We start from the raw sequence: 18,696 nt of genomic DNA on the forward strand, positions 1-18,696 counted from the left end.
ATTGTTGACTTCACCAAAGTCTTGGCACTTCTTTTGGGGTGAGTAAGAAGTCCTAATGCCATCTTGAACAAATATAAGACGACTCCACATAGACAAACCCTCTTTTTGTATGTTAGCGTCATAATGCCTCTCTTGTTTGCTAACTCACGTTTGGGGGTAACAGACCCCCCACATTATTTTATGTGGCCTATGAAAGCCTGGGAATAATCTACTTGACCGTTTTCCTTCTAATTACATTTGTTCTCTGAGCTTGACATAAAAATTCTACTGCATGCGGTTCTTCCAAATACTTCAATGTTTGCCTGTCACCGTGACATTAGCACTTCAAAGCAAATTTAATCACTATTTGTATGAAATATGCGAAATATGCCACTGTACTGTATTTGGTGTACAGAAAGATAAATGACAGGAGAGTTAGTACATACAAATAAACTAAAAAGTAACTCGAGCTAAAAAGATAACACACGTCTGAAAATCAGTTGGCCTCAGTCTCTTTATTAGGAGCACAACATTAGAATCATACAATCACACGCAAGGAGAGGTTGCATTCAAAGACACCACGTAATATTAAGATTAAGATTACTTTTTGACTGTAGATGTATTTCCTTCGATTTCCGAGCATATTTAAATGCAAACAAATGTACTTCCAGTAGTTTAGTAGCAGTAGGACTTTTGTTAGTAAGGGATGAGTATCCACTTCCTGTTTGTCTTTATTTAAACCACGCATACGCGCACAACAAAGCTCCGAGTGTCAGTGAAGGCACCTGCCGATCGCCTCGTGCCAATGAGATGAGGCGGGACAAGGAGTGCTAGTGAGTTGACACATAATTCCTTTATCTATGATGTTGGAATGGCTCTGCCTTTCATGGGATCAGGTAAGGATACATTATGACGCGCTTTTACAACTAGAACATTTATGAAGTTTTAAAAACGCGTCAGATCAGAGATGTAGAGTTACGTCGCAATGAAAGCAGTACGTCAACGTCGCCGCCATTTTGGATGGGTCAAAGCTGAGCGGTAATGAGTACAAAAAACTTCTATAAAGCGCCTTTGTACAAAGAAACTTAAGTTAATTCCTCTCGTTTATACATTCACACACGCACTATTATACTTGAGAAACTATTAGACCCCACAAAGACAAAAACAAAGATTGTTTATGGCACGGTGGAGGCCACCGGCTGCCTCATAAAAGGCGTGGGCGTGGCTAGCCATGATACCTATGATTTAATTAGGGTTAGAACTAGAAACAGTTTGGACATCGGTGCTGGAAGCATAAGTCAAATAAAAACAATCTCTTAGAGTGTGTGGTTTCAGTCTGGGGGCCATCCAGAGACCCGACTATGACGACACACCCACCCCAGAGTACTTCAACCCGTCCTGGATGTCCACCATCTCCGACCACCGTCTTCTGTCAGAGGTCACCATGCCGGGGACCCACAACACCATGGCGCTGTACGGCGGCGTCTACGCCGAGTGTCAGTCGTGGAGCCTGGCCTCGCAGCTCCAAGCAGGCGTCCGCTTCCTGGACGTGCGTGTCCGCCACGTGGACGGCGTCCTCACCATCCACCACGGGGTGTCCTACCAGAGGGCCCACTTGGGCGACGTGCTGCAGGGCGTGGCCACCTTTCTGAGCAGGTACCCGAGCGAGGCCGTGCTGATGCGTGTCAAGGAGGAGCTGAGCCAGACCGACAACATCTACTGGCCGGTGGTGGACTACATCCGTCGCTACGTCAGCTGGGACCTGCTGTGGCACGGCCGCCATGTCCCCACCATGGGCCAAGCTCGAGGGAAGCTCATCATCCTGCAGGACTTCTACGGGCCTGACTTGGGGATGCACTACGACTCGCTGGAGATAGCCGATGACTGGAAGGTAATACACCGCTAGCCACGCTAACGCTAACATGCTTGAGGTCATCAGCTATGGATATAGACTAGATGTTTCAAGATGGTGCCGCCCGAGCACAAGCTAGTTAATGCAGCCCTGTGTCTTCTGCTGCATTTTTAGTGATTAATCTTGTTTTTTTTTAATTTATTGTTTTTGTGCCATAGCGACCCCTTAAGCAAGCGTGCAGTTATGGATGTTCATCTTGTTACGTTTGTAGTTTGCCGTTTCTTCCATTGTTTACACTCGGGAGCAGCTGTTAGCTTTAACCACCCTCTTGCTACGTGGAGCCAAATCCCAGCATCAAAGCTAGATTGAGTATTTCATGATTTCACCTGCCGTTTCTGAAAGGTTCCCTCACTCGAACACGTGCACGACAAGTGGCAGAGCATCTACCAGCACCTGGAGGCCGCATCTGGGGGCGACAGGGCCCGGATTTTTCTCACCTACAGCAGCGGCGCCAGCATTTCGGCGTTCCCCAGGGCGGTGGCACAACGCATCAACCCTCGACTCCACGACTACCTGAAGGCCAAGAAGAACCTCAACCAGCGTTTTGGAATCATTTGCATGGACTTCCCGGCTGCCCCCATCATTCAAAGCATCATCAACTTCCAGCTGAGGAACGACGTGAAGAAAGAACGGGGCTTCATCCTGTAGCATTTCATGCTAATCCTGTATTGTATCCGTTTTGGGATTCAATAAAGCTATATACATTGGCATCCCATCATGTTATGGTCTTTGTAAATGACCCATAGCATTCTTATGTTCATATTCATATTCAATACACGCTTGCATTGAGATGCTATCATTTCTTTTCTCAGAAACACGTGACAGGGTTGTGGAAATGCAGTGACTTTGCACAAGGTGTCATCACATCCTGCATGCAAAACCGTCAAGAGTTGAGCAAAGCCAACTGATGAAGACGGCAGCTTCGTTCCCAACAAGAAGGTTAAATACCATACTTTGTTAAATTCCATACGTAACGTGGCATGTTCTTTTTGTTTCTCGTAATGTCACATGTTCTTTGTGCCTGGTAAACGTGGCATGTTCTTTGTGCCTGGTAAACGTGACTTGTTCCTGTTTCCCGTAATGTGACATGTCATTTCTGCGCAGATGGACCACGCGCCTCAAAGTGACGTTCAGGTTTCATCCATCGGTCAGACATCCTGATGTATGCTGTATGTCTTTACCAGTTGCACATGTTGATTGCAGTGATGTCCCTTTTGCAGTTGTTGTGAATATTATTTGGTGGATGCTGATGATTGCAGGCATTGGTTTGGGTAGGCCACCTTACCAGCACTTGTAAACATGACACGCGCCTGATTGGTTTGTTGACGTTGGTGCCTGTTTCGGGCTTCACAGGCGCCACTCATGTTGACCTCTGCCCGGCGCAACCCAGAATCCCCGTTTACCTGATGGTCCTGGGAGTGGCCAGCCTCCTGGCGCTGTCCGCCACCTACTGCAGGTGCATCTGGGAGGGCGGCGTGATGAGCGCCGCCACCTGGCTTTGCATGACGCTGCTGCACTTCTTCACTTTCTGCTGGTTCATCGCAGGTGTGACTTTACATTTACATACGCACCCTCTTCACGCCCCGCCAGGGTTCCACTTCAAGCCCCATCCATGGGCTGCCACCTCAACTTGTGTCCGTTGCAGGCACCCACTGGATCTACACTATGTATCCACCCAACTACACACCCGGCGAGGCCGAGTACTGCCACAAAACGACGTACCAGTTTGCCTTTGTGGTCACCACGCTGCTGTGGGGCGGCATTAGCATCACCTTGTTCTGCGGCGCTTGCCTCCTCTTGTTCACATGCTGCACCACAGTAACCGCAAGACGCAGACTGACACCCAGCCGCAGCACCTCCTACGGAACTGCTCCTCTTGCTGAAGCAGCACGTGGTGTCTGATTCCAGCTCTGGGCCGCTGACGTGTGGAACCTTTTTGCTTTGTCCTACTATTTGCTTGTTCTGGATGTTGTTAATGGCTGGTCCTAGTCCTTAAAATATGCAGAGGTGCCAACATTTTGCTGATCAATTTCTAGCAAAAATACCATGCACAAAAAATAATAATCAAGCCCAGATGAAAAATTGCACAACTATCTTAAGAAGCTTCAAAGAAGGCATCTGTCAGGTGTCGTCCTGTTAAGAAGACCCCCATTACCGGACCCAGAGGGATGCCCGCCTGCAACATCTACACACCCTCGGGTGGGGTCTCCTTGTCATGCCGGTATCGTGGGAAGCCATCAGGACCCTCAAGGTGACAACTTTTCTCACCAGAAAAACTTCCTGTCCACGCCCTATGTTTGCTGCTCTCCTGTACATTCCAAACTGGCCTTTGCCATCGAGATCATGAATCTGATGTGTGTGAATATCTATTTTAATATTTATTTTGCACCTACTTTTCAACTGCTCTTAAACTTTTCATCAGCAATGAACTGGAAAATAATTTATTTACGGTTTCAAATCAGAGCAACAAAATTATGCTCTTAATATAAATAAACGTATCTTTTTCATTACAATTGTAATTGTAACAACACATACCTCTTCCAAAGGGTTTTTCATCAAATTGGAGCAATATAATTGTTCTCATAACTAATAAAAATGAATTAATATTAAATTACATTACCACTTGGGATTTCTTCACAGTACTGCATAACGCTCGTGGAATCCATTTTCCATCAGGCTGCTTCGGGGACTACTATTTTTGTGAGGGTCCTTTAATAACAAAACGAAAACATACGCCAAACGTAAAACGCAGTGTTTGATGCATATTTGATGATTGCTATAAGACTCACGATACACTTCTTGAGTTCTGTTTTACATAAAGGCGTGGAAAATGTAGCCGGAAGCATTTTAATTCAGGCAATGTGTACGACTGCTGCATCGGAAGGGTCCTTTGACATCTTCACGAGTCCAACAGCAAACTAGCTTGCTTACGACGAGTGGCTTAAAATGAGCGACGTTACGCTATAATTTGACAGTTGTGCGACTGTCCATGCACTTATTTTCCATTTTAAGGATAAGGTTGTGCGAGGAAGAAAAGGTTTCAAAGAAGAAAGAAGATAATTTTGGAAAGGAAGCTGGATAAACATGTTGAGCTCCTGTCGCCGTGCCCTTCAGGGTCTGCTCGGCCAAATGACTATCAGGAGTTTCTCTGTGACTCCTGTCCAGGTACAACTCATATCTTTATGTATTTATTAAAATGTGCATAAACGTTAATATACTTGTTAAAATTTGAATTCATGGATGTGAAACGCTGGTGGTTTGGTGGCTGACGGGAAAGATAGCGTCGTATGTCTCGTAAGGAATTATAGTAGCAAAAAAAACTCATATGAAACTACACTGTTATTTTTTCCATTGACAAAGCTTCATTCTCAGAGGCCCGATATCTACACTACATATATCTACACTTGGCCACAACATGACGCCATGGGCATACACCAAGGCTCAATGGCATGTGTGCCTTGCAATCTGAAAGCTAATTCGGCAACCTTTTCCAATATAGTTATATGGTATATTATAGTTTCGGGGGGGATCTTGAACGTATCACCAGTCCCTAGTCCAAACACAGGGGTCCTGGCAACTAAAATGTTATATTTCTGGACTGGCACTAATGTTAGTTGTGGCAATGCCGTCTTCTATGTTCTTCTGTGTTCCTGCAGAGCACAGTCGTCGTGGAGCGTTGGTGGGAGGTCCCTTTGTCCAAAGTCGGGAGTCCGCCGAGGCTGCACCCACGGAGACACCGCATCTACAAATTGGTTGAGGACACCAAACATTCTCCCAAGGACAAGCTGGAACTCATCCTAACTCAGACGGTCCCAAGTGAGTCCCATGAACACATCATGAGGGAACGTGTGCTGATTATTTAGTGTGTGTGCTCCAGAGTTGGGCGGACGAGGAGATACCGTGTTTGTTAGGAAGTCCGTTGGGCGGAATAAGCTGCTGGCCCAAGGGCTTGCGGTGTATCCATCGCCAGAGAACAAAGAGATGTTTGCGGAGGAGCGAAGGGTGCGTATTGGATTGCAGTATTTTCCCGAGAATGCACCTTGACTTCACATTCCGGAATGATTCGTTACGTTCGTGTGTGCAGCTGCTGCATGACGGGAAGCCCGATGAAAGAGTCCAAACCCGAACTGGACAAATGGTGAGTTCCGCCGCCACCCAGAAGGATTGTTTCACTAATAAGGCTGTGTTTTACAGACTGTGGACTTCCTCAAACGTTGCAAGCTGACCATCAACAAAATGCCCTCGGATGACTTTAAGCTCACCAGTGAGGTCGTTAGGAGACATTTTCTTCACAAGGTATGCTCTGTTTAAAGAAACAAAACAAACATGGCGTACATTGACCATAAGTGACTTGTGTTCTTCAGCTGATTGTGGTTGTGCCTCCTCATGCACTCAAACTTCCCTTTGAGCCGATCACAGAGTTGGGCGACTACTGGTGTGAAGTCACGGTAAGATTATGCTTTTATTTGTGCTTTGGAATGTAAGAACTGTGGTAGGAGGGCTTCAAGTGGTACGCATTTACTAAATGAAGGTACACCCAGACGTCTAACATGGTGAATTGGTTCCAGACTCTACTTGAAATAACACCCACATAGTCCCCTCTACATTTTTACCCAATGTTGGAGGCACTAGCATCGTTCCACAGACCCACCTTAGTGGGGGGTGGACAGATATGCAGAGTGCAGGAAGTGACGTAGGAAGTTCAGAGTTGAGTTTTAGCTTGTGGTGGGTTATGGCCCCAACAGTAGGCCGTGTTATGATTATGATGATTATTGTTATTAATATTATACTACCTCTCGTGACATCACTTCAACTTGCAATAAATGCTTTTTCTGAACCTGACATCTGGCCCTGGTCTCACTGAACACTGACACCTAGTGGGCCATGTAGAATACTACATGAACAGTACAACACTTCTGCCTTTTGTTCCTCTATTGCGTTTGCTGAGCTTCACTACTTTGACGGGTCAGTAGGTGGTGCTAAAGGAGGCGTAGCGATGTTTTGATGTCTTCCCGGCGTGCTACCGGAAGGAACTAACAGGCTTTGTCAATAACTCTGGAAGTGCATTTTTTAACCTTAATTACAAGCCCAGAGAACTTTGATTTTACAGCTCCCTAGGAGGCAACGTCTTCCCGGTAGAAAGCAGTGTCAGTGTTACTGCGGCACGGGACCCTCCAGTGGGAGCATTGCTGAAGTCATGTGACACGGCATGAGCCAACATACTCAGCTAAACCATGATGTGGCGATAACAAAGACGCCGGTACTTTCCAAGCAAAATATTTTTGAGGTGGTACTTGGTGTCATGCTAAATGATTATTTTTTTAGAATTTGAATAAATCAAATCTTGCATTGAAATCTTGCATCATCTCTGAACCAGACTTAGATGGGGATAAATTGTAATTCCAGGTCAACGCAATTGACACTGTCCGGATCCCCTTGTCGCTGGTTCCCTACGAGGACCCCTCAGCCAGTCATCAGCGGCTCCTGAAGGCACAGAGGAAGCAGCGGGCCGTCCAGAGAGAGACTTTGGAAGCAGAGGCGTGTCAAGACACGGACGCCCCACCCAGCGACAAACTGAAAAAGGACACTTGAATGACATCCATGGAGGTACAGAGAATGACCGACAAGAAACGTAGTGACGTTTGTGCATCAACATCTTTAATATAAAACAACTAAATATGTCCGTTTGTCTCCAGTTGATTTCAATGCCATTTGTGTGCATGGGCAGCCTGACCAGGAGGAACACTTACTGTACGTTTATGAGCGGGAAGCATACACCATGGAAAGGAATACATTTGGAGCTCTAAAAGCCACCCAGATGTCAAAAGGTGTCCAACAGCCTATCTCATTGTAAACCACTGAAGGGGGGCTGGGTTCCAAAACGGGAGCATGGTCTGGATGGAGAACTGAACAATTTGTCCCCCAAACAACCAGGGCAGTGTGAGGGGAATGTGCATACCAGTTGGAGATCTAAGGGTCCTAACGGCCAGGAAGCTCTACTCTAATGTCTGAATGACGCCAGGTTTTCCCACACGCGTCGGAGGGGACTCAGAAACCATATTTGGCCTGGGTCTGTCTGCGGGTCATTCGGTTTTCTGCCCAGCTGTTCTTCAACTCCAGCTCGCGTTCTTTTGCCTGAGGAGGAGGGGGGGGGGGTGCAGTTTTTAGACGCCAAGTGGTTTACTTTGACCTGATGCATTGGGGAAAGGTAGGACTTGCAAACCTGGTGAATGAGATATGTAATCTGGTGCTTGCGTCTCTGTTGTCCTGTGGGCTGTCCTCCCCTTTTCTGCAGGAATCAGAAAAAGTAAAGACAAGTGTTGTCTGTCTCGTCTGTCTACCATCACAAAGACAACTAGACAAAAGCGGCACACCTTGCTGAAGGAACTGCGGTTATTCTTCTCCTCCGACACGCTCTTGGTGAGCCACTGCTGGTGGCCGCTCAGCTGGTCGTCTCCTTTGATCTCCAAGAACTTCACCTCTTCCTTGCCTCGATTCCTTTTGCCCTGCAGCCGCATGAACTGCGGCACGAGGAGAGAGGACATGCTAACCGTCCACCTTGGACCCACTCGCACCATCTGGTACACTGCAGAGCCGTTCTTACCGCTTCGTCGTCAAACATTGCGGAGTGACCCGGTTCTTCTGCGTCAGGCAACCCGGGGCTTGGATCTTGGTAATAGGCTTCACTGTTGTATCCCTGTCCAATGAGATGCTTCATTTAATGTCACATGTACACGACACTCCACACGAGCGCAGTTTGGTTACCTCAGGGTAAGACTCTGGTCCGGCCATAGGCTGCTGACACTGAGGATATTGGCCACCCCAAGCGCCAGCCCCCTCGTGGCCCCCGCCAAAGTCAAGAGGGGCGTCTGACTGGCTCAGCTCGCCAGCAGGCAGCGGAGGGAGCGGCTCCACTGGGACGACAGGCTCGGGTTCGTAGCTGGGCACCACGGCAGGAGGCCGCTCTGGAGTCTCGCCAAAAGAGAAGTAATTCTGCGGCGTAATGTCTTCCTCGTGGTCGTCGGTGGCGACGATCTGTCTGGCCAGCTGCCGAGCTGCCGATTTGGCAGCAGCCTTGATGGCAGAGGGTGACGCGCTGGCGCCCAGGAGGCTCTGACTAGGGAGTCCCGGCTTGGCTCCTTTGGGCTCGGAGCGCTTGGTGAGCGTGTGAGGAATGAGAGGTCGGTCCATCTCCTTTCGTGTCAAGTTTTTAGGCTGCGGCAGAAGGGAGGACAAACCGGAACCTGCAGCCTGGAGGGAGAATACATTCGAGGTTTTTTTTGTTTACATTTAGAATGCTGTCTTGAGTGATAGTTGTACCTGTGACGGAAGCTTCTTCTTGGTTGGTTCGTCGTCATCAGAGTCTGACTGATTACAAAAAGCAAATCACGCATCGTTTCTTGATAGTGTTGCACTGACAGGAAGTAGGTTTGTTTGCTACTCACGTCATGTTTCTGGATCTGCGGTACGGGAATCCTCACTGGCTCTGTTCGCTTCCTGGGTCTGGGCAGACTCGAAAATAAACTCTTTGGAGCTTGCTGGGGGTCTTCTCTGGGTGCTGTTTTCTGGGGGGAGGGCAAGAGTGAAAATAGCCCCCCTGAGCCTTGTTTTCTACTGCCTGGTGCTGCGGAGCTGTCGTCGGCGTCGCTATCATCACTGCTGCCATAGGCGACTAAAGACATGTTAGCTGACCGTATTTGAACGCTGCTATCCTGCTGTTAGCTCATGGATAACAACCTATTCCGCTTACTTGTTTTCAACGATTTGAAACAACATCGACAATAATAATAATGTACGCTAAGCAAAGTAAAAAGAGGCGCTCGGGGAGAGAAAGTATGCTAACCCGTTAGCTTAGGCCGCTAGCGCTAACGAAATAGGCTAGTTGTGCCCTTCTTACTCAAATCGTCCGATTACGGTTCGGGTCATCATTTTCCGTTGGCATATAAGGTTTTAATTCGGGATTACGCGAGATATTTTAGCAATTATAACCAGTCGGCCTAATGAAAACATTAGCTCACGTAGCTGTTTTGCGCAGAGCTGCTCGTGTTTCTTCTTCGTTTTCCTTTTCCCTTAAGTGTACCTTGTCACATGTTCATGACGTTATTGCCCCTAGCGGACGGCGGGTGTAAAGGCAACATACGGTATTGACATTCTCTATTAATAAAATAAACATGTCATTCTTTGCTTGGTTTTAAATATTAAAAATGCTAAATTAGGTTTGAGATTTGTATTAATGAATAACCTAGCTGCAGGTATGACCACATTACATTGGTAGCGATTGTGAGGTTGTATATATGTGTATATATATATGTATATTGTACTACAGTGCCCTATTATCGATACGTGGATCGATCCGGCCACCACTAATCAGTGCGCTATGTCGGTCGACAGGGGGCGATGACTGTCATCTCGTCTGCGGCGGAGGGGGCGCGTCTGTGCCGAAGGGAAAGCGGGATTCAATTTCAAACCCGAGTCAGAGAGGGAAGCGCCATCGGATTGGGCGATTAGCATTAAACACGCGGATAACTTGTACGTTTCACGATTAAAAACAAAAAACGCCGAAGGTCGTCGTCTCGTTTGGAAGAGTGGCGTGGCGCGTCTTCGCTATAGTGCGATTCTATTTGGGGGAGAAAAAGACGCTTCTCTGCCTCATCATCAGCTGCAGGTGTTAAAAAACAATATCCCGCGTTTAAAACTCTTTTTTTTTGGTAATTGCCTGTCGGTTCGATTGCGCGCTGCAACGTCGATTTGTGCGGGAAGCATGCCGAGGTCCAACAGACAGCGGGAATACAAACCCGGAGACCTGGTATTTGCTAAAATGAAGGGCTATCCACACTGGCCTGCTCGGGTAAGCACTCCTCCTCCTCCTCCTTCCTCTTCTTCACTACTACCACCGCCTCCATGTTGAATGTTTCAACGCCGAATGTGTTCATTTCAAAAGCGGCGCTGCTGCTGGTGCTTGTTTGCAGGAGAGGCCTAGCTAGCATGTGCTAGCTTGCCCTCGCTAGCTTGCACATTAGCCAACATGTACACTTCTTTACCCGACGCAGCGTTTTAGCTACATTTTAAGCCCGTTATAATGCAAACGTAGTTAAATAAGAAGTCTTTTTGCCACCAGCTTGCTTTAGTTGTACCGTGAATGCGTGTGGTCCAGGCCCCTGTCGGCTAACGTCAGTGTAACATGACAAGCATGCACCCCACACTTGAACGCAGCCTCGGAACCCTTGGAAAGTAAGCACCGATACCACCCCAAAACAAACGCAATCCACGTTTTATCATCCGATTTATGTTTATTTCCTCAAAGTGAGGTGTAATATTTAGATGTGTTTAATTAAGTGATGCTAATACTTGTTGCGGCTAGTATCGTCAGGATAATCTTCACAGTCAGGAGGCAAGACTTTAAAATAACGTGTCCATCATGAAGTAAGTCATGTTGTCTCGGTGCCAATGCCTGGAAGATAAATGCTGAAAGCATATCACCATGTTTTCATGGAACAAAACATCCCTCGCATCAACTCCCCACTACTATGTGACGTTCAAGGACTCTCGAGAAATCTGTTACTTTGTGTTTTCCAGATTGATGAGTTCCCTGAGCGGGCGGTGAAGTCCCCCTCCAACAAGTACCAGGTGTTCTTTTTCGGGACGCACGAGACGTAAGTAGGATGAACGTAATTGAATAAATATGTCAGTTGCGTGGTTTGACATCGGCGGCACTGGTTGGTCACCTCAAGGGCGTCCCTCGGCGCCAAGGATTTGTTCCCGTATGACGAGTGCAAGGAGAAGTTTGGCAAGGCGAACAAGAGGAAAGGCTTCGCTGAGGGCCTTTGGGAGATTGAGAACAATCCTACGGTCACACACGAGGGCTTTAAGGTGAGAAGGAAACCTTTCGGTGGACTTATTTCTGTCTGCTAGTGTCTTTTTGTTTTTTTTGGTCTGGAATTTAAGACGCTTTTAAAAGTGTTTTTTTGCTAGCCCTGCTGCTAACGTGCGGCTTTATGTGTGCAGTATTAATGCTAGTCATGCTAGTTTGTCCACCCTATCTTTGACTGTCAACGGTAGGCTAGCCTATTGGCGGAGGGACAGTCGGCAGAGCCCCAGGCGGCATTTTAAGATGTGTAGCGAAGCCTGTCTGCAAAGAGAACGCATGCGCGTGCCTAATGTTGTCTCTTTCAGTCCTCAAAGAAAGACAATGCGTCCCAAGAAGCGGCCGGTTCAGAGAAAGGCGACGGCAGCAGCGACGAGGATGAGGGCGCCCTCGTCATCGACGAGAAGAATGACAGAGGAGGAAATAAACGCAAGGCAGACGAGTCGGCTGAGGTGAGCCGTTTCTTCCCTTGAGCCTCTTGTCACGTTCGAGTCCCCTCCTTGACTCCTGCGCCGTCGGCCGTCTTTGCCAGGTGTCGCCCAAGAGGCCGAAGGACGGCGAGGCGGAGGGTGCCTCCAACGTGGGCGACGCCAAGACGGAGGGCAAGGCCAACGATGTGGATGCCGCACCCAAGGCCGCTGCTCCCACCTCGCAGGCCGAGTCCAAAGCAGAGGAGCAGGACACCAAGGCAGCAGGGGGGCAGCAGACGGCAGACAAGGCAAGATGAGGTGTTCTTTTTAGGGGGCGTCCACACTTTCATTCCCACCCAAGCAGAGTTGGGGGTGCCCTGAAACGCAATTGTTTTTAAAACCTGAGAACGCTGGCTGGTATTTCCGTGTAGACGAGCCATTCGCTGGTTTATGAAAACGATGACGTCGGCACCCTGTTGCCGTCACATGACTAGAAATGAACTTTTTCACGTTGGTAATGTTGCTTTTCTCCATCTTCAGCACTTTTTGTGACACACAGTCCACCCTTAACGGAAGCTTTACAGATGCCATGCCTGTTTTATGTGAAGATGGCGTGTGTTGTCATGGCTGTGACAGACGGACTAGGACAGGGGTGGGCAAATATTTGGACTCGAGGGCCGCATTGAGTTAACAAAATTGTCTGGGGGGCCAGAACATATATTTAACACACACACACTATTTTATGCTTATCATTTTCCTTGAATTATTTGTCTAATTTTATCTGTAAAAGTGTTATCCTATATCAGTTGTATGTTCTCATGTCCCTTTTTTAGGAGCACTTTAAACATCACACCACATCAAACTATGTCATTTAATTTTACAGTTTTGTTGTTTATTTTTTACTAAATCAGACATCCGACTTGCAAGTCATGTTGCCAGTTTGTATGTTAAAAGTTGAAGTTACTTAGAAAGCAACTGGCGGGCCGGATTCAAACGCTTGGTGGGCCGCATGTGGCCCCCGGGCCGTAGTTTGCCCACCCCTGGACTAGGATGATGTAGTGATTGCACGGGTTTGAGGTCTAACCTGGTTTATTCAGGCGCACCCTGCAGTGAAGTGGCTGTGGAGGACACCAGTTGAGGGACTGAGGTATTTTCCACTACACCAGGGGTTCCAAACGTTCTACGGGGGCTTACCCCTTCAGACGTTTCACTTAAAATCATCAACCTTTTTATCCTAAGCGACTTAGGTCGTTATTCCGGGTGAGGAAGTGGTGACATTTGGATCAGGTTTGACATGAGCGCTGACAATTAGGTCATCATCTTAGTCCGATTATTTTTTTTTAAGCCAATTACAATTGGTGTACCCCGGCTTTGTGAGTGCCGATGATTGAGCGTGAGGTAGTCCACCATCAGTAACCTGCTTTCCACTGCTCCCCCTGCAGGCCGTGACAGAGAGCGCTTAACATCCACCTCTGGCAGACAAGAACCTTTTTGATGCTTCTCACTGGAATCCTAAGCATCAAACAGCAAGACCTGCAGGAAGACACGTTTCTCAAAGTCCAATTCATAATAATTGCAAAAAAAAAAAAACACAAAAAAACAAGCCAGTGTTCACCCGTCAAATTGGGATATCATATATCCCAGAAATCAGATTTCCAACAATTGAATCGAGAAATGGGATTTTGGTGTGTACATATTTTTTATTTCCAAGTGCAATTAACCAATTGAGGCGTGACGACCAGGCGTCTAAACATCAGTAAACAAGTCAACCAAAAGGGGAAGCGAATCCACGATCTCACCAAGCAGTCCCTTTTGGAGCTCTGCAAGCATAGACATTGTAATATTGTATAGGACAGGAAAAGCTCCCAGCTTCGACTCATCAGTGTTTTACTGCGGGATGTTTGCCATTTAGCTACTCGGCGAATCTTCAATTCCAGCGTTGTTTTCTATCCCATGGATCATGGTCTAGTTCCGTGTGTTATGGTGTTTTCATGCAACACAGGTTTTGTTGCCTTGGTGTCGTGCTCGGTGAGGGTGCACATTGTGATGAAGCCCTCCTGGCTTCTGCTCGTGTATTCGATATATTCTATATAAATATATACTTAGCCCCCATTTCAGAGCCACTATTTTAGGATTGGGATAGATGATCATGTGCGTTGTTTGAAAGCAGACATTCCCGCATGTTAGCGTGTAGCTGAGGCATTTAGTACACACGGACGGTTCATCGGGCCAACACTAAATTTCTTCCAAAAAAGGACGCCATTGCTTGGTGCTTATGTATGTGCGCACATTTTGACCGCATTGCATTCAATGAATATTGTTTTCATCTTCCAAATGTGATTGAAAGAACACCGGGGGATGGGGGGGGGGTTGCCAGTGGAGAGGATCCACAGTGACGCATCTGTAAAACCATGTCTGAGTTCCACTTCAACTGGAGTCTTTCTTTTGGCTGTATTCTTTGCTGTGCTAGTCCCATTACGTTCTTTTGGCCGTGATGTTTCAATCAGTGCTTTTAATCTTTTTGGCAGCAACCCAGTTACCTGTGCGCCCACAGGTAACTGACTAGGACAAGGACCCCACCCCCCACCCCACCCCACCCACCCATTGGTCAGTGGTAGCCAACATGTGACCTTGACACCCATCATACTGTTTGTCAGTAGCCGCAACTTTCATTTTCTCTTGTTCGTTTCGTTTTAATCTGCTGCGCTTAGTTTAATATTGTAGTTGCTGGTCCGTTTAATAAACATGTTTACTACAAAGAGTATTTGTCTTTGCTTGTTTTTTACGATTACAAGTTAGCAGTTGGAGCTAGCATGTGTGTTAAACCAGTTTAACAGGGCAAATTGGCATTCCATTATAAGTGTGTAGAGGGTGTATCTGCTTGACATTATATAGCTGGAAGCCTCCACGTTGACGTTTAATACCCATCGACTAACTCTGAAAAGCAGATTTATTCTTGCATATTTTGTATATGACACTGAAATGCACCTGAGCTAGCTGAAGGTAGCTTAACGGCTTTGCAAAGGATGTTTGTCTTTTTCTCAAGATGCTGTGCCACACTTTGACACCCTCTGTGTTAAAATTGTATTTATATGTGTTGAGCTCGCTAATATATGATCATTTTCCATGTTACTATTATTAAAATAGGAAGAATTGAACGTTCCATTATAGAATTGAGAAGTACTACTGCGCATGCGTAGATGTGAGCTTCCAGTCCAACAGGTGGCGCTGCAGGATTCCAGTGTTGGTGTTCTTCGCAGTTGCATGTGACATTGAGGGAGCAGAAGCGGGTAGGACCCTAATTAATACTTTTAAATTTACATTTACTTTTACTTTTATTTACAATGACGCCAAATATGACTGATATCCAACATGGGTGGCAGCCATTAGTCGACTATTTGTTAGCAAGCTAACGCTGGCTAACCACCTTGGTGCATTGTTTGGCTAGCTTTAGCATCTGATTTGCCTTGTGTCTCCAACAAGCAGTAACCATGAGACTGACGGCCCTCCTGGCAGCGGCCCGGGTCGTCATACCCAAGGATTACCGCTACGGGACGAACAGGCCGTGGACCGCGGCCGCGAAGAGGCTCAATCCACCGGGCAAGAGGAGGAAGAAGGTGTTCGTGGAGCCCATAGCTAACGAGGACTGGTCTGTTCTCCGAGGGGACACCGTAAGTCCACGGACACACGTCATGCTATTGTGCTACCCTTAGCGTCCCCAATGGTGTGGGTAGTAATGATTTGAACGTCGGGCTTTAATTGTGCTGTTTGTCAGTAGAATAATAGTCCAGGCAACAAAGCGTTTTCACCTAAAAATGGGGTTTCGGTTCTAATGTGTCTCTCAGGTTGAGGTCCTCGCCGGGAAGGACAAAGGAAAACAGGGCAAAGTCATCCAAGTCTTCAGACACAGAAACTGGGTCATAGTGGATGGACTTAACACGGTAAGAACGCTTAGAAAGGTATACTGGATTCCACATGTAAACACTACTTGTTCCCCCCACTAGAGGTCACCATTTGCACAGTCATGGTGTTAATTGTGCTTTGAATGGAAGCATTACAGGTACATTGGCAAAACCGGGGATTACCGGGGGTCCTACATTGCCAGCGAGGCACCCATCCTGCTGCGGGACGTCGCCCTCGTTGACCCTTTTGACAGGTAGCTCATTTATAAACTCGAGTGTGGAGTAGAGGACCATTCGGCGCAATGAAAGATAATGAAGCTACCAATTCTCCATCTTCCAGGAAGCCTTCTGATGTGGAATGGCGCTTCACCGAGGAGGGAGAAAGAGTCAGAGTCTCGCTCCGCACGGGTCGCATCGTCCCCAAACCGGTGGTGGAGCGGCGAGATGGCATCGTGCCACAACAGTGGAAAGGTGGTGATGATGTCATGCGCATGAAGCGTTTGTGCGGGTGGCGTCTTCTCAATTGATGTTCTTGCTGCTTTAGACGGGCCCAAAGATACCAGCCCAGAGGACACGCTTGAAAAGACCTACACGCCTTCCCTGAAGACCTTGGAGGAGGAGGTCATGGAGAAGATGGGCATCCAGGAGGACAGGAGGAACCGGCGGTCCTACTGGTACTAAACGCCAGAGACTCTAACCTCCGATGTACCGATGGACGATGCTGATGCTTTTCAATAAGACAGACAGACGGACATGTCTGTCAACTGAAAAGTCAGCCCATGTAGCGTTAAAGTGCAACGATGAGAGGAAAGGAAAAGTAGTTCTACCAACATGAAGGTAATTTATTTCTTTCCAATACAACACAGCCAAAAATGAATCGTGACGGTTGATACCTTCACTTAATGTCTTCAGATATGGAAATATATAATAATCAATACCAGTATGGATGTTTGCTATGGATTTGCGTGTTCATTGTTTCAGTTGCATTAAAAAAAGGCATCCTTTGGTTGCTGTAACTCGTGGACTCCAGCTGTAGAAGCCATTGAACGCGCCACCGTCATCAATAATGACGTCGCAGCTGCCTCGTGTGGCCAGCATTTTCCCCCTCAGAATTCTCTTGCCCGTGCAGCTCGCATCCGAGAGGGAATAAAAGTAGGCAGTCAGCGGAAAATAGCTGTGGGGGTTTTGCTTTTCTAGGAGGAAAATAATGTCCACGCTGTCTGGGATTACAGTAAGGTGAGTGGAGCATGATGCTCTGTGGTGCATATTGCGTTCCGCTGATGTGTCCTTACCAATTCACACGTCTGACAATGTCTTTCCCCATGGATGAAAATAGGGACAAATGATATTGGAGCTGTTTTCAACATACGAACAACATCTGGAGGCTCAAACGGCTGCTTTGGTTCACGACGGTGACTTCATCATCTCAGCTGGGCGACATTGTAATCATAGCCTGGTTTGATGGCCGGCCTGGAAAATGTCAGACATCTTTTGCATGCACGTCCAACTATGTTTGTTCCAAGCGTGGTGTGTGATGAGAGGCTGCGTGCAGGAGTAAGTATTTATTACGTCCTCTTAAGGATGCTGCCATCCCAACTCCTCTTGATGTTAATGGAGAGGAAGGCTACCTTGCTATAAGACCTGGACGCTGACTACAGAGTACACTCGTGAGAAAGTCTTTGCCCCCTTCCTGAGTTCTTATTATTTTGTGTTGTTTCAGATCATCAAACGGGTGTAAATATCAGTCAATGACAATACAACCAAACTGTTTTTAAATGAAACTTTTTATTATCAAGGGAAAAAAAATCCAAAACTACCCGGCTCCCATAAACATGATAGATCTCAACTCGGGGGAAATCGATTTTGGAAAAGCTCATAAAGCCATTTGGAAAGCTCCAGGACTCCAGCCAACCACAGCGAGAGCCATTTTCCACAAATGGCCTACACATGAAAGGGTGGTCAACGTTCCCAGGAGTGGTCCGCCAACCCAAGCAAACCCCAAGAGTGCAGTCACGACTCATCCGGGAGGTCACAAAAGACCCCATCACAACATCCAATCAAGTGCCTCAGGTAAGGTCAGTGTGAAAGACACCAGTTCCAAGGCCGAAACCAGTGCTGAACTAAAACATTAAGGCTGGTCTCCATTTTTCCAGGAAAATCTTGATGATCCCTGGAAGTCACCTGGTCCGACCAAAGCTTGAATGTCCTGGAAGGAGTGTGTCCCGTTACATCTGGTATTTGAGAAAAGGGGTGTTGGATTCCTCAGGTGTGCACCACACAGATGATGCTCTACAGCCGATGATGCAATCATCATGTCAAAGTTTGGTTAAGGTTTGATAACCAGAAAACTACCGTCTACTTTGTTTCCGTTACTAAGGAATGGGAACATTATTTGACAGTAGAATTCCAGCTATGTTGACTTTACACTGCGTATTAGTACTAAAGTGTAAAGAGTACTCAAGTTTAAAGAGTACTAAAGTGTAAAGAGTACTAAAATGTTCAAAGTTAAGTGAATTTACTGACATATTGTACGTTTTTGCAAGCGGGCTGTTTGTTGCTAGGCAGAAGTTACTTTTAAAGTCATCTGTCGTCTTGGCAGACCCATCGTCCATAAATCCTGATAAATCA

At 47.0% G+C, this 18,696-nt stretch overlaps 6 protein-coding genes across 9 annotated transcripts; 5 read left to right on the top strand and 1 right to left on the bottom strand.

The window, feature by feature from the left end:
- Positions 1–44: 44 nt before the first annotated feature.
- LOC131102020 (1-phosphatidylinositol phosphodiesterase-like) lies at positions 45–2,601 on the top strand. The gene is made up of 3 exons (XM_058047482.1): positions 45–812; positions 1,315–1,870; positions 2,234–2,601. Exons 1-3 carry the CDS (start codon positions 790–792, stop codon positions 2,537–2,539), a joined length of 885 nt encoding a protein of 294 aa, XP_057903465.1. The 5' UTR covers positions 45–789; the 3' UTR covers positions 2,540–2,601.
- A 90-nt stretch (positions 2,602–2,691) lies between these two features.
- On the top strand, positions 2,692–4,458 carry LOC131102026 (transmembrane protein 272-like). Of its 3 annotated transcripts, XM_058047489.1 has the most exons (5): positions 2,692–2,830; positions 2,996–3,038; positions 3,112–3,162; positions 3,245–3,436; positions 3,537–4,458. In XM_058047489.1, the coding sequence occupies exons 2-5, from the start codon at positions 2,996–2,998 to the stop codon at positions 3,791–3,793; spliced, it is 543 nt and encodes a 180-aa protein (XP_057903472.1). In that variant the 5' UTR covers positions 2,692–2,830; the 3' UTR covers positions 3,794–4,458. The 3 variants fall into 3 exon arrangements, with proteins under 3 accessions (XP_057903472.1, XP_057903471.1, XP_057903473.1); XM_058047488.1 differs by having other exon boundaries at positions 2,718–2,830; positions 2,996–3,162; XM_058047490.1 differs by having other exon boundaries at positions 2,742–3,038.
- A 311-nt stretch (positions 4,459–4,769) lies between these two features.
- mrpl9 (mitochondrial ribosomal protein L9) lies at positions 4,770–8,011 on the top strand. Its single transcript, XM_058047483.1, has 8 exons — positions 4,770–5,056; positions 5,548–5,707; positions 5,769–5,893; positions 5,976–6,029; positions 6,086–6,187; positions 6,256–6,339; positions 7,298–7,498; positions 7,588–8,011. The coding sequence occupies exons 1-7, from the start codon at positions 4,976–4,978 to the stop codon at positions 7,481–7,483; spliced, it is 792 nt and encodes a 263-aa protein (XP_057903466.1). The 5' UTR covers positions 4,770–4,975; the 3' UTR covers positions 7,484–7,498; positions 7,588–8,011.
- On the bottom strand, positions 7,931–9,973 carry prcc (proline rich mitotic checkpoint control factor). The gene is made up of 7 exons (XM_058047481.1): positions 9,337–9,973; positions 9,212–9,259; positions 8,657–9,142; positions 8,496–8,588; positions 8,266–8,412; positions 8,115–8,180; positions 7,931–8,026 (listed from the first exon to the last, which is right to left on the bottom strand). The coding sequence occupies exons 1-7, from the start codon at positions 9,571–9,573 to the stop codon at positions 7,940–7,942; spliced, it is 1,164 nt and encodes a 387-aa protein (XP_057903464.1). The 5' UTR covers positions 9,574–9,973; the 3' UTR covers positions 7,931–7,939.
- A 275-nt stretch (positions 9,974–10,248) lies between these two features.
- hdgfl3 (HDGF like 3) lies at positions 10,249–13,846 on the top strand. Its single transcript, XM_058047485.1, has 6 exons — positions 10,249–10,739; positions 11,468–11,544; positions 11,623–11,761; positions 12,065–12,208; positions 12,289–12,474; positions 13,609–13,846. The coding sequence occupies exons 1-6, from the start codon at positions 10,653–10,655 to the stop codon at positions 13,627–13,629; spliced, it is 654 nt and encodes a 217-aa protein (XP_057903468.1). The 5' UTR covers positions 10,249–10,652; the 3' UTR covers positions 13,630–13,846.
- A 1,357-nt stretch (positions 13,847–15,203) lies between these two features.
- Positions 15,204–17,234, top strand: mrpl24 (mitochondrial ribosomal protein L24). 2 transcript variants are annotated; one of them, XM_058047486.1, is made up of 6 exons: positions 15,204–15,456; positions 15,650–15,837; positions 16,012–16,107; positions 16,219–16,322; positions 16,409–16,539; positions 16,613–17,234. In XM_058047486.1, exons 2-6 carry the CDS (start codon positions 15,658–15,660, stop codon positions 16,747–16,749), a joined length of 648 nt encoding a protein of 215 aa, XP_057903469.1. In that variant the 5' UTR covers positions 15,204–15,456; positions 15,650–15,657; the 3' UTR covers positions 16,750–17,234. The 2 variants fall into 2 exon arrangements, with proteins under 2 accessions (XP_057903469.1, XP_057903470.1); XM_058047487.1 differs by having other exon boundaries at positions 15,209–15,456; positions 15,653–15,837; positions 16,613–17,233.
- The last annotated feature ends 1,462 nt before the right edge of the window (positions 17,235–18,696 follow it).

Source organism: Doryrhamphus excisus, chromosome 14, assembly GCF_030265055.1.
Source record: "Doryrhamphus excisus isolate RoL2022-K1 chromosome 14, RoL_Dexc_1.0, whole genome shotgun sequence".
In the NCBI taxonomy this organism is placed as follows: domain Eukaryota; kingdom Metazoa; phylum Chordata; class Actinopteri; order Syngnathiformes; family Syngnathidae; genus Doryrhamphus; species Doryrhamphus excisus.

Coding starts and splice junctions, on each gene's coding strand:
- LOC131102020 (XM_058047482.1), top strand. CDS start 790: ATGAGGCGGGACAAGGAGTGCTA. Junction 813..1,314: donor AGGCGGGACAAGGAGTGCTA/GTGAGTTGACAC, acceptor GTGTGGTTTCAG/TCTGGGGGCCATCCAGAGAC. Junction 1,871..2,233: donor AGATAGCCGATGACTGGAAG/GTAATACACCGC, acceptor CGTTTCTGAAAG/GTTCCCTCACTCGAACACGT.
- LOC131102026 (XM_058047488.1), top strand. CDS start 2,799: ATGAAGACGGCAGCTTCGTTCCCAACAAGAAG. Junction 2,831..2,995: donor GCTTCGTTCCCAACAAGAAG/GTTAAATACCAT, acceptor ATTTCTGCGCAG/ATGGACCACGCGCCTCAAAG. Junction 3,163..3,244: donor GATTGCAGGCATTGGTTTGG/GTAGGCCACCTT, acceptor CGGGCTTCACAG/GCGCCACTCATGTTGACCTC.
- mrpl9 (XM_058047483.1), top strand. CDS start 4,976: ATGTTGAGCTCCTGTCGCCGTGCCCTTCAGGGTCTGCTCGGCCAAATG. Junction 5,057..5,547: donor TCTCTGTGACTCCTGTCCAG/GTACAACTCATA, acceptor GTGTTCCTGCAG/AGCACAGTCGTCGTGGAGCG. Junction 5,708..5,768: donor CCTAACTCAGACGGTCCCAA/GTGAGTCCCATG, acceptor TGTGTGCTCCAG/AGTTGGGCGGACGAGGAGAT.
- prcc (XM_058047481.1), bottom strand. CDS start 9,573: ATGTCTTTAGTCGCCTATGGCAGCAGTGATGATAGCGACGCCGACGAC. Junction 9,260..9,336: donor CGCAGATCCAGAAACATGAC/GTGAGTAGCAAA, acceptor TTTTGTAATCAG/TCAGACTCTGATGACGACGA. Junction 9,143..9,211: donor AGAAGAAGCTTCCGTCACAG/GTACAACTATCA, acceptor TTCTCCCTCCAG/GCTGCAGGTTCCGGTTTGTC.
- hdgfl3 (XM_058047485.1), top strand. CDS start 10,653: ATGCCGAGGTCCAACAGACAGCGGGAATACAAACCCGGAGACCTGGTA. Junction 10,740..11,467: donor ATCCACACTGGCCTGCTCGG/GTAAGCACTCCT, acceptor TGTGTTTTCCAG/ATTGATGAGTTCCCTGAGCG. Junction 11,545..11,622: donor TTTTTCGGGACGCACGAGAC/GTAAGTAGGATG, acceptor GGTCACCTCAAG/GGCGTCCCTCGGCGCCAAGG.
- mrpl24 (XM_058047486.1), top strand. CDS start 15,658: ATGAGACTGACGGCCCTCCTGGCAGCGGCCCGGGTCGTCATACCCAAG. Junction 15,838..16,011: donor CTGTTCTCCGAGGGGACACC/GTAAGTCCACGG, acceptor TGTGTCTCTCAG/GTTGAGGTCCTCGCCGGGAA. Junction 16,540..16,612: donor CGTGCCACAACAGTGGAAAG/GTGGTGATGATG, acceptor TTGCTGCTTTAG/ACGGGCCCAAAGATACCAGC.